Source organism: Felis catus, chromosome B4, assembly GCF_018350175.1.
Source record: "Felis catus isolate Fca126 chromosome B4, F.catus_Fca126_mat1.0, whole genome shotgun sequence".
Lineage (NCBI taxonomy): Eukaryota > Metazoa > Chordata > Mammalia > Carnivora > Felidae > Felis > Felis catus.
The window spans coordinates 38,913,468-38,930,633 of NC_058374.1; the positions used below are offsets into that span (position 1 = coordinate 38,913,468).

The window sequence follows — 17,166 nt, forward strand, 5'->3', positions numbered from 1 at the left end:
AGCAGAGTTCTACAGCCCATAGCTGCTCAGAACATGAGAATCAGTGGCTAAGATCCCCTTGAAAAAGCTTGACATGTAGAAGGGTTGGATGCCTGCACACTTCTTGGAGCCAACCTGCTGCCATGCACTGGCCAGTAGCCCCTGGTTAGGTGCCATAAAGCCTACCATAAGAGGTAGCATTTTGCAGACTAGGAAATTGAATCTGGGAGTTTAAGTGGTTGCCAGTGGTGACTATAGAAAACAGGAAGAATATCCCTGATGATTCAGCTGGGCAATTATATTTGGGTCCATGGAAACAATGTGGCCTCTTTCTTTAAAAATTGGTCCTAAGGAATTTGTACAAATTCGAGTCAAGCTGGAGGTTGGAGGTACATCTTCTTTATTGGTGTCAGCTACCAGTAAACTTTGCACAATGTCTTTTACATGCTCATACATACTTGAAGAATCAAAGCATTTTGGCACTGCAGAGCATCTTGGAATTTTAGGTTCAATCCCCCTCTTTTTTCTTCCTCCAATAAGGAAATCGAGGCCCCAAAGGAGAGGAACTGTTTGATCAAGGTTTGTTTGCTGTCGGCTGGAACAAAAATGAAGTTGTCTGTCTCCAGGGTGCCAACATGAGGTTGTGAAAATTGAGCACTCTACAGAAGCACCTGGGCAAGGGCATGAATGGGGTCTGGAATCCAGTCCACAACTGGCTGAGGGGAAGCCTACCTTTTTCCTTTCACATAAGGCCCATCTACTCACCAAGCCAAAGTAGGGGCTACATCTGCTCTGAGAAATGTTTGGATGCAGAAGGGTGATGTTAAATGAACAGAGACGCAGACTGTTGATTTTTTAATAGGGTTAATTGATTCCTTCTGCCTTTCTGTGACCCACTCTCATTCTCTCTCCCTCTCCCTCTCTCTCTCTCTCTCTCCCTCTCCCTCTCTCTCTGTCTCTCTCTCTCATCTGTCTATCTGTCTTCCTATCATCTGCTGTACCCATAGTGATCAAGATATAGCAACTAATGGATAGAGCGCTACTGCAGAGAACAGGGACAGCATTCACTCATGCTGGGGGACACCCAAGGAATATTGGGTACATACCAATCTGTCAGACTGGACTATAAATTCTTGTCCATCTCTGCTTCTTGCCACCCTACTAGAGTCCTGTTCATGGAATCATTCTCAGTGAACCATATACTAGGCACTGAGAGTGGAGGCTGTGGTGTAACCACGGGCAGGAGAACACATCTTCCTGAGATACAAGGAGGTCACGATCTAATGTAAGAGATGGAGCAGACCTATAGCCTCACAGACACATGCAGGCATTAGGGAAGAGCCTGCAAGAAATGTGCAAAGAGAGAAGAAAGGGAAGCCACCTTGAGGGCATCACAGTAAGTGAAATAAGTCAGATAGAGAAAGATAAATACTATATGATTTCACTAGTAAGTGGAATTTAAAAAACAAAACAAAACCCAGACTCATAGATACAAAGAACAGATTGGTGGTTGCCAGAGGTACGGTAGGGGGTGGTGGGGGAATGGGTGAGGGGGATTAAGAGGTACAAACTTCCAGTTATAAAATAAATAAGTCATGGAGATGTAATATACTGTATGAGGAATATAGACAATAATCTGTATCAACTTTGTATGGTGACAGATAGTAACTACACTTATGGTGGTGATCAGTTCGCAATGCCAAATCACGGTGCTGTGTGCATGAAATTAATATATGATATGTCAGCTATTCTTCAACAACAACAAATTTGCAAAAGTAAGACAAACCAGGCTTTGCACTCAAATAATGAGGCAGGTGGGTCAGGCATGTATTTGTCAATTCTTTTTCAGAATGAGAAATAAGTTAGGCACTCGATTTGCATTTTCAAAAATCCCTTACTTTGTCCCTGTGTGAATCCTCTTGGTTCATCCTGCATCCTGCTTTTGCTTGAGCTCCTGCTCTTAAGTTGTGGAGCCCCCAGAGAAGCAGAGCTTTGATATCTCCTCTTCCTACCCCTTCTGAACATTTTGGAAGTGACTAGGCCTTCCTTAGGGGTAGGGCTCATGAGTAGCAGCCAAGAAAGCCACACAAGCTGGGGGCCTCACTTTAGAGTGATCAGGGCCATGTGCTCGCTTCGGCAGCACATATACTAGAGTGATCAGGGCCAATATGCTTCTGCAAAGTGTCTGACTCCTTACAGAGGAGGCCTTATCTGATTAAGCCTTGATTAAATGCCAGATATCAAAGAGCAAATCATCATTAGAGGCTACTAATGGGCATTCCATCACCTGTGTTTTCAATGTGAAGACATGAAGCAAAACCGGTGACCTGTGTGCCCTTTGTCATGCAGCAACCTCTAATCCAAATTAATTTTAATGAAGCTTAGATTCAGGACAGATCTGTTCTCTTTGTGTGTATGTATGTGTTTTTTTTTCCACTCCTGAGTACAAGCTATTGTTCAATTTTCCCAGCAAAGCTCAGGCATGGTGTGATTTTTCAGAAGATGGTGCAGAAAGAGAATTTCAGAGCATGAATATGTGTATCCTTTCAGAGGAAATGTTCAGATGGAATCAGCCAACCAATACATCACCCTGTCAATTTCACAGCAACATCTAAGATAGTATTTGCTATGATCTTTATGGCAACAAATGTAAAAAGAGACTCCAAAATTATGTGTATGACTGTGTCAAATGATCAAAACCCCAAATAAGAAGTTTCCCCTGCCACAGAAGGATAGAAAGGTCTTGGAAGTGACTTATGAGCAGAGGCCACTAAGAGCAGGAGAGTGTTCCTAACCTTATCCCATTCACTTCTCTATCAGCTGGTCAGCAAGGCGGGGGAATGTCAGATGATGTCTACCTTCTGTTGAGCCCCGGCTAAGAACCTGGCACTTCACATTTGCTGTTTCATCAGATCAGTTCAACTACCCACTCAGTAGATACTATTCTCCCTGCTTATTCTCTGGGGAATCAGAGTTCAGTTAGGTCAAGTAACCTTTGGAAAGTCCTATAGTTAATAATGAGAAGATCAGGATTTAAACTCCCGACTACAGAGCCCATGCTCTTGTCAAGACACAAAGTTGCCTTCCTCATGAACCCACTGGGAGATGAGCCCTGGATGTGAACAGATGCAAGAGCAATAGGTATCCTTGCCCTTTGGATTTGAACCATCATGGCAGCCTAAAATGGGATGGGCACCATGATCAGAGTGTTAAGAGTCATAGCATATCAGACCTGGTCTCTACTTCCACAGCCACCATTTAACATCTCTAAGCTTCAGTTCTGAATGAGAATAATAATAATGCGTTTACTTCATAGAGTTGCTGGGAAGACCACATTATAGGGTGTATATCACAAGCTTGGCACAGGGCCAGACGCATAGTGACTGCTCAGTAGATTTTAGGAAGAAAACACACAAGTAGTTTGCAGTTCTTTTTGTACAACTAGCTTGGTGAGGGATGAGGTACGTCATATCTTAAAAGCAGAATCAGAACAGGGATAAAACCTGTAGGTCTGGCCCTGATGTGGGATGCTCATGGTTCCAGGCTAGGGTCCCTGCAAAGTGTGGCCGTGGGGTTCATATTTTCCAGTCATCACCATATTTAAGGGTAAAGTGGAAGAGGTGGAGCTGCCTGTGGAGAAGGTAGACATCATCATCAGCGAGTGGATGGGCTACTGTCTGTTCTATGAGTCAATGCTCAACACGGTGATCTTTGCCAGGGACAAGTGGCTGGTAAGTGTCCTGCATGCTGTCCCCTTGTTGGTCTGCTGGCTGTCCTGCTGCTCTACCCTTGGCCGACAGTCTAGGAAGAACATGAGTACTCCAGAGAGAGGTTGAGCTAAAAGGTCACCTCCTCCAGAACCCTCTTTAAACCAGATCTGCTTTAGAGGACAGAATGATGGTACCTGGGTCCAACATATCTATCACATTATTCTGTAGGTCTATCCTTGGCCTCTTCGGTCATAAACAACACCCATTCTCTGTTGTCAAGACAAAAATCTATTCTGATCAACAGGTGCTTAGGACTTATTTGGCTGCCAGGGAGCTGAGCATGCTTATGACCTTGGCTTCTCTGGGCTAAAGGTTATAACATCTTTTGCTGTTCCTCATAGACTAACATTTTCCCCAGTTCATTTGTTCTATTAACTCTACCTAAGTCCCTCAAATTCTCCTAGTTCCCAAAGAAAAACTGAGCATTGCCATCCTAACCCTAATCCTGGCCAAGGTGACAGTCTGCTGAATGAGAAATGCTGGCAAGGGGGTGCCTGTCTGGTGACTCTATGTGCAGTTCAAAATGTGATGTCTTTGTCAGGTGAATAGATTACGAGACCCATTTCCCCACAATTCATCAACAGAAACCTGGAGGGCTTATGTTTCCAGACCGGGCAGCATTGTACGTGGTAGCAATTGAAGACAGACAGTACAAGGACTTCAAAATCCACTGTAAGTCACCTTTTAAGTTTTCATTGGATATTTTTTTTTGTACATTTGGGGTTGGAGACACTTCAATGGCCCTGAGATGAGCATCTGATCTCATGAATATAGCTGCTATGCCTATGGAGAGTTTACCTGTGACTTATTCTGGATTCTTCTCTCTAAATGTTTTCTTCTAGTCCCAAGGGTGGGAGGTCTACAGAGAGAAAATAAGCAATACAGCTGGTATAAGATACATATCCTGGACTGAGAGAATGAATGCAATGTGAATGAAAAATGAATCGAAGCAGCTGAAGCTGATTTTTTGCAGAGCACATCAGGCCAGCTGGCTGGGATCCTGTGGAGGTTCAGTTATCTCAAAAGTCCACCACAGAGGGTCAGAAATGGCAGATTCCTAGCCAAGTCGACCATTCTCAATCCTGTCTCCATGCTACTCAAATTCTTCTTTGAGGTTCTTTTGGGGGAATGGACAGCAGTGGGGGTGGGGAGAGATGGAGACTGTGTGTGTGCACATGGGCACATGCATATGTGTGTGTGCATGTTGGGCGTCTCATATCCAAACCTATATTTATACTGCTTTATCACCCGAAACCTTGTTCTCTTAGGGAAAAAAAGCAAGCAAACAAAAAAACAAACAACCTCTCCAATGTTTTATCTGGTCCAAAAGGGATGCTTTGTTCTTTTCAATTTAGAGGGTAGCATTTCTTGGTGACACAAGTTAGGTCTTCAAGCTTATTCCAAATGTGTTTTTGTAAGTTAGAAATGGCCATGTCTCCTCAACCAGAGCTAAACATGACAAAGGAGTAAAGAACCCCTCACACAGGCAAGCACGTGCATGATCCAACCCCAAGCATGAGGCAGAAACTCCACACAGTGATGGAGTCAGTAGACCTGCGGTTCCTACCCCTGCAGCGAACAAACCCTCCTTGGCAAGATTACCATGGAAGGGTTCACAGACTGAACATATGCTCAACGCCTTCTGCCCTGGGAGGCAGAGACTCCAGAGTTTGACAGAGTACTGCTCCATTGATTCACACAATTGCCATCTAAGTATTGCTAGTGCCCAACAATACCTCAGCTGGACTGTGCTATGGAATATGAATATTTGTGTGTGTATGTTCAAACCCTTCTGGAAATATAACATCAAAACACAGATCACATTTGATGATAATATAACATCAGAGCCAGATCCAGGAGAAGACAGTAATGGGACAGTTATTTGAAGGTCTATGGCCTCTGCCTTCAGCCAGTCTGGTGTCATTTCTAACATTTGATGAGCAATGAGAGGGAGGGTGGCCTAAGTTAGATGATCATGATTCAAAGACTGTCAACCCTGGGTTCAAATCCTACCTGGATGACTGGAAACAAATTCTCTAACCCCTTTGACCTCAGAGATTATATTGCCAATCCCATACACTAGCACCATGATGATTAAGTGAGATGATGTATATTAAAGGATGTGACAGTTCCTGGTGGTATATGGCACCAGACTGGACCTAGGCTCTGAACATGTCACTAAGCCCCTTCTTGTTTGTAGCTCTGGCAAGCGAGACTGACTGCCAAGCTTGTTGGCTTCTGGTGGCTCAGAATGTAGGACAGGTGTGCTCTCACAGTAGACTGCAGAAACAACTCAACAGTGAACATTGATCAAATGCATGTAAAATAGGGCATATTTTGCCCTGGAGCTGCATTATAATGCAGCTTTTGGAGTTCTTGCTGTGTAACTATACTGAATAGTGTTTTGAGGAGAAACTTCAGGTGCATTCTTCATTCTTATGTGTAAATATTTATTGAGTCCTGACCCAGGGCACAGCTCTTTAAGGAACTTTTTCATGGTTTAAAAGCAAACATACCTTGCCCTCTTCCTTCCCCTGGATTGTGTTTGGGAACCTGTGGCATATGAATGTTGTAATGAGCCAGCTGGAGCTGGAGAGGACCCTGGGCAGACCCTGGGAGGTGTAAGAGGGCAATTGCTGCCACTCAGATGCTAGTCCAGGACTGGAGATCATATGATTTAATCTCACACTGCTCACTTCAATTTTCATAGCTTCTGGGAATGGAAAAAAAATTACATCAGCCTCCTTTTTTTCCCATAAAATGCTCTGGAGTCTTCTATCCAACCTTTGCCCCTCCAAAAAAACCTCAACCCCCCCAAATAAAAATCATACATACATTTAAAATTTAAAACACTGTGAAGTTTTCCATTTAAAAATTTTTAAATGATATGTTTTTGTTTTTAGTAAAGGAAGTGAGCCCGTTTAGAAATCTGTTTCAAATAAACAGAGATTTTGGTTACTCTGAGTTCTAAATCAAAAGTAAAGCATAAAGGTTGCTGGTTGCTAAGGGAACAATTGTAAGCAAATTTCAAGAACCAGCTAAAAAAGAAAAATCTTAAAGTGGGGCAGGAGAATGAGACCAGCCTAGACCCTTTCATAAATTGTTACAAAACAGCTTCCTCCTTGCCCCTCCCTTTCCCTTCTCCCCTCTTCCCCTCCTTCCTTCCCCTATCCCCTATTCCCTCCCCTCTCCTTTCTTCTCTCCTTTCCTTTCTCAACCACATGCAACATGGAAACACAAGAATGAGTGAAACACAGAAGTTGCCTTCAATATGCTCATCAACTGCTAGAGAACACACAAAAAGAGAAGTGAATGATTGGCATGTACTAGACTCACAATACATATTTTGTTGAGTGAATGAATGAACAAATAAAGGTATGAAAATAAATAGTAAAGGAATGTTCAAGGTGTAGTGTTTAACCCCAAGAGAGGAGCAACCTTTATTTATTTATTTTTACATTTCTGCTATCGAGATTTATAGAATCTTAAAACTGGAAGGAAATGTGGTCAGTGTTGTATTTGATTTCTTAGCCAATACATGAACCTCACCCAATACGTGAATCTACAACCTACCGAGAGTCAGAGACATGGGGACCAACTTTCTGGCTCATGAGAAGACGAAAAGGAAGGCCTCCTATAGAGTCAGTGGTGCCTGCTACTGGAGGGTTGAAAGGCAGGACCACTTGGAGGACTCAGTTGCTTTCCATGGGGTTCTTTTCCAACTTCACCCCCAACATCCAGAGTTCTATCCTCTGGCTGTCTCTGATTTTATAGAAGGAGTTGATTCCATTCTTGAGAGACTGAAATGTATGAAAGTTTTCCCTTCTGTCTAGAAGAGAAACTGTAATTAGCACCTCGTGGCACTTGCTCTATTTTTTTTTTTATCTCTGAACACATTCTGAGGCAGCCCCATTAGCTCTAGCAGAGAAACTCAAGTCGTGGGGCCAGGGTGGGAAAGGAGGATGTAGCTACAGCTCTCTCCAATGAAATGTAAAACGTGTTCTCTAGTGCTTCATATTTCTTTTTCTGCAAATTGCTTTTGAGATTTTCTCTTTATTTTGATACTCATCAGGTTGACTCTGATGTGTCTATGTGAGTTTTTCTTTGTATTTATCCTACTTGGTATTCTATAGCATTCTTGGATTGGTGGGCTGATGATTTCATTCATTTAGGAAAATTTTCAGTCATTATCTCTTCAAATATTTTTTTCTGCCTGATTTCTCTTTCTCTTCTTCAGGGAGTCCAATTACACATATATTAGATACTGTTTGATATTGCCCCGTGGATCTTGGGTGTTATATATGTTTTTTTTCTTTTATTTTTCTCTTTGTATTTAAGTTTGGGTAATTTTGATTGACCTATTTTGAGGTTTATTCATTATTTCCTCTGATGTCTGCATTCTGTTAGTAAGCACATTGAAAGAATTCTTCTTCTCTGATATGTGATTTTCATTTCTAACATTTCCATCAGCTCATTTTTAGTTTCTGTCTCACCAGTGAAATTCTCCATCTGTTCATGCATGTTTTTCCATTAGATTCTTTAACATACTTATTATAGGTACTTTAAAGTCTCCATTGGATAATTCCAATATCTGGGCTGTCTCTAAGTCTGGTTCTGTTGACTGTTATTTTCTTCTGATTATGGGTCATATTTTTTTCCTTTATCATTCACCTTGTGATTTTTTCTTAATGCTGGGCATTGTCAGTAAAGGCACAATAGAGACAGATGCACAGCATTTATGCCCAGAAAAGAGTATGCTTTTTCCTCTGTCAGGCTGTTAAAGTGGAAATTTGAGTCAATCTAGTCTGTAATGATGATAGGTCTGGGCTTTGTTGTTGCCTTAGTTGCATTCATTATACCACAGGGCAGTCCTTTTCAAGAGTTTGGTTTTTAATCCATTAACAAAAGTTCACAGGTCTTTCTGATGTTATTTTTTCAATTTAAATAAGAAAATTATTAACAATATTTTTGGGTAGACAATAGCCCTCACTCCACATACACTCAGGCAATAGACAAGAAATTGCAGCAAAAAACAAACCTATTTGATTTGTTGTTGTCCCATCCCTGAGCCACATATATTAAAGGAGCTAGTGGGAAATGAACGGTTAGCAGAAAGAAGAGAAAACTAATCTAATGTCCTGGGTGAACTTTCTCCTGAATAATTGAAGGCAGGGTAGTTTAGCTGGGGAGAAAAATAAGAATTAACCTCTGAAAAAGTAACTAAAACACTGGGCATTGCAAAGCAATGTAGACATTAAATATTTGGGAATTAAATTTAATTTAAAAAGCATTATCTGTGCACTTGTATTGTGCTAGATGCTGGCCTATAGGTGTTGAGAGTATAGAAGTAGTCCCATTGTTGGGAGTGGTTAGGAAAGGTTTCACAAAAGTATAAGACATTAAGCTCATCATTTCACAACTGCATGGGCCTTTAAAGATCATCTAACACAAAGTTTTTCACACTCTGGTTGGAATTACCTATATAGATTTGTAAAATCCCAGCTTCCTCGATGCCAAATCTGGAGATTCTGATTCAGTAGGTCTGGTTTGGGCCCAGGAATTTGTATTTTTAAAAAGTGTACCAGATGATTTTGGAGCACAGAAGCACTGAACCAAACTCCTCACTTTTACAAGCAAGCCTAGATAAAAGGATTGATCTGTCCATGGTCACACAGCTGAGATGGTGGCAAAGCCCAGAGCTCAAGCCACATAATGATAACAACTATTATGTATCAGCAGCTTTCTATGTGCCAGACATTGTCTTATGCACTTTGCATATATTATCACATTTAAACCTCATAACAACCAAATAGAGTCATTGTAATTATATAATAATCTCTATTTTAAAGAAGAAACCAACTCTTTGAGAGGTAAATTTTCGCTGAGCTTACATAGCAAATATATGGCAGAGCCTCGATTTGAACTCTGAAGCTTAGGCCTTTAACCATTATGCACAGAGACTTCTTGGATATTTGCCCAACAGTTGCCCTACACCTCAGCTTAAGGCAGGGCTGAGAGAGGAAGGAGCAGGAACATGGCAGCAGGTTCCTTAAGGAAGGATTTTACATGAAGGCAGCGTGTTTAGTGTAAATGTTTTGTCTGGAGAGAGGACAGATAGCTATTTCCAGAATCTAGAAGGGGGTCTTCTCTGAAACATGTCCCATTGCCAACCAAACAGTTTCCTTCTCCAAAAGTAAATTCCAACTGGGAATCTGGCACCAACCTTAGGTGATTTAATGGTATATGACTGACATCTTATCCTCAAGCCAGAATTCACAAGGGCTCGTCCTCTGGGAGATGATTATTTTCTCTGCCTCTTCTCCCTGAGGAAGGTCTTTGTGTGCCTTAGAAAAGAGTCAAAGAGGCACAGCTGACCGTCCCCACCTCCCTCTTCACACACCTCCTCTCCTAAACATACAGAAACATAGTTCCCTAAGGTAACATTTATTTGATGCACATTTTAAAAGGAAACTTAATCCCGTAAGATTTTGAGAAAAGCATCTTTACTTTGATGCATTTCTAGACTCATCTGAATAAACAGACAAATGAAATTCAGCTGCTCAGTAACTAAAATCTCTGCTTAGGCCACCCTCTGCAGTACAAGGAAAGGAAATTGCACTCCTGGTTGCTGTCACAACTGGGTCATTGCAGCTGAAGAGTCAGGGGTGAAGCTGGGGTGAGCCTTAGCTCCACCATCTCTCTGAGTGTGATCTTGGCCCAGATACTGTGTGTGAGCCAGATGCCAACTTCTCCCAGCCTGTTTCCTTGACTGTCAGATAGAAGTATCCCCTTGAGGTTGCTGGGTATATTAAATGAAGAGTCTAGGGGTGCCTGGGTGATTCAGTCAGTTAAGTGTCTGACTCTTGATTTTGCCTCAGGTCATGATCTCAGGGTTCATGAGATGGAGCCCCACTTCGGGCTCTGCACTGACAATGTGGAGCCTGCTTGGGATTTCTTTCTCTCTCCCCCTCTCTCTCCTCCTCTGCCCGCTTGCATTTTCTCTCTCAAAATAAGTAAATAAACATAAAAAAATGAAGAGTCTAGCCTGAGCTAGGTGGCCAATCAATGGTAGCAATGATTATCACCATTTAAGGATGATCTTAGGCCATTAGATGTGCATTCATTTACTCACCAACCCTGCACCCTACATCTTTCTCCCTCTCAAAGCACCTTATGAGCAGCTACAAGGGGCCAATGAGCACCACTGGGATGGTTGTGCACTACTTGGGGCTTATTTCTTATGGGATGGATTCCTAGTGAGTGCATCATGGCATATGAGAAAGGCAAAGACATTCATGGACCCACTCTCCCCTTTCATTTTTCAGTTGAGAAAACTGAGGTTCAGAGAGGTTAGGGAATTAGCCCAAGGCCCTGGCCAGTAAGTGGTGGTGCTGGGATTCAAACTAGCCTATGCCATTTTAAGAGCCCATGTTTCTTCATGCTTTGTTAAAGGTTCGGTGGGTGAGGTCAGGAGAAGGGACAAAGATGGGTCTTCTAAGTATGCAGAACGGCTTGAAAAAAGGCACCAAGATAGAAACGTCAATGGCAAATAAGACTTTGTAGGAGACTCTTTTGTCTCAGAGGGAGGGACAGGAAAGTAGACACAGGAAGAGTCAGGCAATTTGGATTCTGGTCTTGGCCTGTGGAAAACTAGCTTCCTGTGATATTCTAGCTGTGTGGCCATAGAGAAGTTTCTCAGCCCCTCTGGTCTTTAGTTTTCCTAACCATCAAGTGAGATCTGTACATACTGCCAAGCTCTCCACCCAGACAAGCAATTTTTCTATTCTGATGCAGGGAACATGAGCTGTCTCTTGCTCTCTTGGGCATGCTGTGCTCTAGTATTCAGGAGAGCTGGGAATACTTCTGGAGGTCCTGCTGCTGGCCCTCATGTCTCACTCTGTTTTCACAGGGTGGGAGAATGTCTATGGCTTTGATATGACCTGTATCCGGGATGTCGCCATGAAGGAGCCCCTGGTGGACATCGTGGATCCAAAGCAAGTGGTGACCAATGCCTGTTTAATAAAGGTCTGCAGACTCATTCTGCTTGGGCCCAAGCATGCTGGGAATCCAGCTGTGCCACCCTGGAAAGCTGTGGGCCTTAAGTAAAGGCAATACCAACTCCTGTACACCCCCTGCCTGGTGAGGCAAGGCCACCTTGGCCGGAGCCTCTGACATCCCAACGTTACTGCCTGTCACAAGAAGGTGCTCACACTGAGCAGAGCCAGAGAGAGAGCCACTGGACTCCACGGTGGCACAGCTGAGGGGAAGGAATCAGTTTATATCCTTTGTGATGCAAGTGGAAGGGTGTGGGGGAGGGGGCATCAAAGGAGAGGCAGGAGGGTATGCTCAGGTTTGGGGAAGCTACTCCATTCACAGGTGGATGGCCCTCTTAGGAAAGAAATCCGATACCTAAATCTGCTGTAATCTTCATTATACTCCCACCTCCAAGTCTACATGTGACCCAGACAGACAGAGCTACTCAACCTCCTTCCTGAGTAGTCTTGTTTGTACAGGCTCTAACAGCTTTTCTTACAAGGCTTTCTTCAGTGCGTATAATGAGCAGCTGGTCAGCATCCTCAGCACACCGATCCTTAGTGCATTCTTATGATTAAATATTCAAATGTATCAAACTTGATAGAGTAAAACCAAAAGCTCCCCTTGACCTCTCCTCCTTCTCAACCCCATGCACTTCTTGGAGGTAATATTGTTTACACATTTGTATTGGCATTTCCAGCCCCTTTTCTAAGTATTTGCATTTATATATGCTAATATATTATGTTGAACCATATAAATGACTGATATTTGTTTTTTAAAATCTAGAAAGACATCACTTTCATATGGTTGAAGTTAACTTTTTCATTTAAAAATCTGGGTTCATTCTGTAAGTATTCATTGGCCCATGCAGCCCTCATCTTGCTAAAACATACTTGCCTGCTCTGGTCCTGTACATGTCACTTCCTGTCTGGGAGTACTCAGCTGGAGACCTGCAGCATTTTCAATGGATAAAGGGGAAGAGTATAGGGCCACTGGGGATGAGGAGAGGTTTCTGAAGTTCTGATGTAAACCACTGCTTTGCCAAAGGAGAACTGTCCTTTGTGCCTGGGCACAGTCTTCCTAAGAAGAACCATAACTCCTGGTCCATAGTGTCACTGTGGCATTTAGAAGGGACCTCTGAGGACAAATAAAACTAGATGAGCCTCACACAGATGAGACTCATCAGATGCTGCCTCCCTCTTGTAACATCCTGCCTAGGAGGTGTGGCTGGGAGCTAAGTCTTGGGCCCTCTGTTGATGGTGTTCTCACTACTTCTTAACTTGGTCCGTTCCAAGTCCAGGCAGGGTTGATTGCAAGCAAACGTGTTCTTGTAGTTATTTCCTACCAGCCCCTCTGTCCCTGAAGCCTCTCCCTCTCCCTGCCCCAATGAAGAAGCAGGAAAGTGGACCCCCAAATAAGCCCACCCATAGCACAAAACATTTTTGTAAGTACTGTAGAATAGATAGAAATCTACTGGTGCAACTGAATTTGCCCAAATGACATGTAGCAGCTATATGTAACCATTAGGCACCTGCATGTAATGGAATCAGCTTGAAGATATAATTCCTTTACTGTGCTTGGGCCCCAGGTTGCTTTCTGCCTTTGGTGGGGTGGGGTGGGTGTGGACACTGTGCTTCTGTAGGTCACAGGCACATGATGCTTCACCCCCACCCCACCTCCAAGGCCACTCTGCCTTCCCACCACCTTCTCCCCTCTCCTAGTAAGACTCTTTCACCTGGTTATACCTGAGTGCAGCCAGAGACAAAGTAAACAAACTCGGTGAGGGCATTATACACACTCCTGTAAACTCCTTGTGGCTATGAGTGTGTGTCGAGCCTGGAGCTCTGTGCTGAGGTCCTGCCCCATCCCCATGCAGTAACCTTCCTTCCTCTCTTTTCTGAGAAGGATAAGAGTTGTCTGTGTTTTCTTCTGCAACCAAGAGAGCCCCTCCGTCAGCTTTCTTGCTAATGTGCTAAGCAACATTTTGTCAAGCCTGTTGGGAAAACACTTGCCCTTCTTCACACACTTAATTGCTGTTTTCATCGCCATTAACGTTTTAGAGTGTAACACTTTATTATAATTAAGACTCTGTTTTGACCAGACCTCCGCTCTGAGACATCCATTTGTAACATTATTTAGTGGTGGGGATAATGGCGGCCAGGGGCTCTTCTCAGTAGTTGGTACCTATGGAGCTTTCATGGGGGTTGCTGGAGGCCAAGTCCTCCTGGGGTGTCAGAGATACTGCTGCAGCAGGAAGACAGAAACCTTCCAGCATGGGGCTCTGGGATCTAGGAAGCCAGAGTAACCGGGTTTGGCTCTGTAGGCTTTGGTTCTGATAGGAGGGTGGGCCTGAGCCCAGAGGGGCCTCTGTGCCTCCAAAGCCCAGAGCAGCTGGCCAACTTTGCAGATGGCCCTGCCCCCATTCCAAAAGACCAACTGCCTCCATTGTCTTCATTTTAATGTATAGCTCCACTACTTCTGTCTTGAAGGCTTTTGTTCCTTCAGAAGCCCCTATTAAGATGCAAATGTCTGTAGGACCTAGTGAACACTGTCAGTTAACACAGGATAGCTGACAGTGGTTGATGCATGTCTGAGAGCAGGACCCTGTGGAGGTGGAATTCCTGATCCACGGGTGTGGTGTGTGTGTGTGTGTGTGTGTGTGTGTGTGCCCTGAAAGTGGTGAAGAAGTGAGAGAGTTGACAAGAGAAAGGAGCCTGGTCCAAATGTGTCACAGAGCCTACTTCCCAGGTCTTCCCATAAAAAGTCATGGAAGGGTTTGGATTCAGGGAGCAGCACAGTCTGAATGGATCTGAGAGATTAGTGGGTTGCTTTAGAGGAAAGGTCTGGGGTGGGGTTTGGGGGAGGTAGGCAGGAACATTGTCAAGCAGGGAGACCTGTAAGGAGAAGACTGAGAGGTGTCAGGTGCTAGGTTACACAGCATAGGTACACAGACCAATAATGGGCATCCCCTGCTCTGGCTCCAGTCTCATGGTGGGGGCCAGGCTGCTGAGATGAGCCAGAAGTACGGCGGAAAGGCCAGGCTAGGCTGGAGGCAGGGGACCAAGAGAGAAAGATAACAAGAACCTTGGAAAGAGCCTGGAGCCTGGCTGTCTGGCCCTGGCTAAGAAAGAGATGGTAGCCCATGAGTGCAGGTACCATGAGCCTGGTGGACTGTGCTGATGCCAGTAACAAAGATACAGTTAATCACGTTTTGCTCTGAGTTGTTGAGCTGGAAAGAACTGTGGATAATACGTGACCAGAGGGATAATGAATGTCATGACTAACAGGTGCTGGGTTTAAAAAGGAGCAATGACCCAAACTTAACAGGATGACATATGATGGATGACCCTATACTCGGTTCCCAGGACAAAAGGAAAAAAGGAACATGAGCAGGATGCGGTGGGGGGAGGTGGCTTGGCCAGAGTGAAGGCTGAGCCAGCAGTGTGGTCTTTGAGATCAGACGCTGCTAGAAGTATGTCCCAAACAAGAAGGGTGACAGAGTCAGAAATCATGACTCATGCAAAGTGAATAAAAAAGAAGACACAGTTTATGCTGGAAAAGAAAATGTTCAGGGGGCCCATGTGAGCTAGAATAGACATTTGACTTATTCCATGGGTGGAAGTTACAGAGACTGGTGTGTACTCTCCTTACTCATTTAGAAGAGGGACCTGTGCATTGGAGGTGTCAGGAAATGGAATCAGCTGCCTGGCAGGTAGTGAATACATCATCCATGAAGGTGTCCAAGCAAGCATCAGAGGGCCACTTCCCAGGAATGCTACCAAAGAGGCTCTTGCATTGAATGAAGGGAGACTGGCTTTCTAATCCCATCAAATTCTACATGCTCAACCCAGGGCTTCCCATCCCATTAATTCTTGTTCCCCATCCTTGGTTCCAGAAGCACAGCAAAACTGATGAGGTGACATCACTGAGGAGCTCCCCATCCCCCTAAATTTGCATTCCACGCTCTTCCCAACTAATAGGTCAGAGCTTCAGCTTCCCTCAGAGGATGTGATGGCTGCACACCCCAGACCACAATAGGACTCTTATCTGACCTTCTCCCTTGACTGCACCTCTTCCTTTGTCCACCCCCTTGGAGGCAGGACTTCTCTTTGAGGGCCTTGGGATGCTTTGCATCTGCCTTTCCTTTATTTATCCTAGAAATATGTAGAGATAAAAACCATTTCTGCTACATCACTCTGTGTCTTCCCTGCTCTTGTTTCCCCACCTTCAGACCCCTCTTCTAATTATCCCTAATGTATTCTATCATCTGGGTCTCAGGAGAGCCCCTTGGAACCAGTCCAGGCACACAGATATCTGTCTGGTTCTTACAAAGTCTTCAGGACAGAGGTCCTTGCTACACACCCCCGACAATGGGAAGCTTCCTTAGACCTCTGAAAGCTGTCTGGATGCCTCTAGGGCCCTTGGAAGGTTGGCCTTGTCTCATCGGAGCCAGCAAATAGCAGGTCAGCATCCTTCACACAGAAAAGAACAGCATATTGCAAACTGTCTTTCATTATACTTGCTCCCCACGCAACATTGATTTTCAGCCACTTCCCAGCTGAAATTGTTAGAATTATTAGTTCTTTGTGCTCTCCATTTCCTGGCCAGAACTGAAAAATTCTTACCTCTTATTGTTCCCTTTTCTTTCTTCCTTCTTCTCCCTCCCTCTCTCTCCTTCTCTCTTTCTTTCTTCCTTCCTTTCCTTCCTTCCTACCATCCTTCCTACATTCCTTCCTTCCTTCTTTCCTTCCTTCCTGCCTCCCTCCCTTCCTTCCTCCCTCCTTCCCCCTCCCTCTCTCCTTCTCTCTTTCCCTTTCTCTCTCTCTACCTCCCTCTCTCCCTTCCTTCTTGCTTTCCTTCCTTCCTCCCTCCCTCTCCCCTTCCTTCCTTCCTTCCTTCCTTCCTTCCTTCCTTCCTTCCTTTCAGGTTTGGTGTAGATGGTCAGCAGGGCTCCCCTTAGTTTAGTCTGTGACTGTGGGTGAGCTCAGTTCATCACTCCTAAGATAATACTTGGTTTCTCCTGTTGCTGGGAACTTGAATATCAAAAAATTGGGAAATGACTAATCTGGTTCACTGATATCACTGGGAGGGTTTGATAAAGTACAAATTGCTGTTTTGATCCCATAGGTTTGAGATGCCCTCCCGACCCCACCCATACAGAATTTGCACCCAGGTGATGCTAATGCCCATCCTCTGGGACTGCACTTTGAGAACAACTAGATGAGCAGAGCAGTGCTGAGGTGGACTGCTCTGAGGCTGTTCAGATTGGGTTCAGGAATGTTCTGTCTCATTAATCCTCTCCCTTTTCCACCCTCTGCTCCATAGGCCCCCATCCCCAGCAGATTTACCTTCCTAATTCTGTTGCCCTCACATTCTGATTCAA

General features: G+C 44.2%; 1 protein-coding gene across 9 annotated transcripts in view; it reads left to right on the plus strand.

Moving 5' to 3' along the window:
* Nucleotides 1-17,166, plus strand: part of PRMT8 (protein arginine methyltransferase 8) — a 98,845-nt gene that overhangs the window by 70,732 nt on the left and 10,947 nt on the right. For all 9 annotated transcript variants that reach the window (XM_045061272.1, XM_045061268.1, XM_045061270.1 and 6 more), the window contains 3 exons: nt 3,568-3,710; nt 4,334-4,421; nt 11,659-11,774. In XM_045061272.1, the coding sequence (XP_044917207.1) occupies nt 3,568-3,710; nt 4,334-4,421; nt 11,659-11,774 (347 nt within the window). The remainder of the gene's footprint in view (nt 1-3,567; nt 3,711-4,333; nt 4,422-11,658; nt 11,775-17,166) is intronic.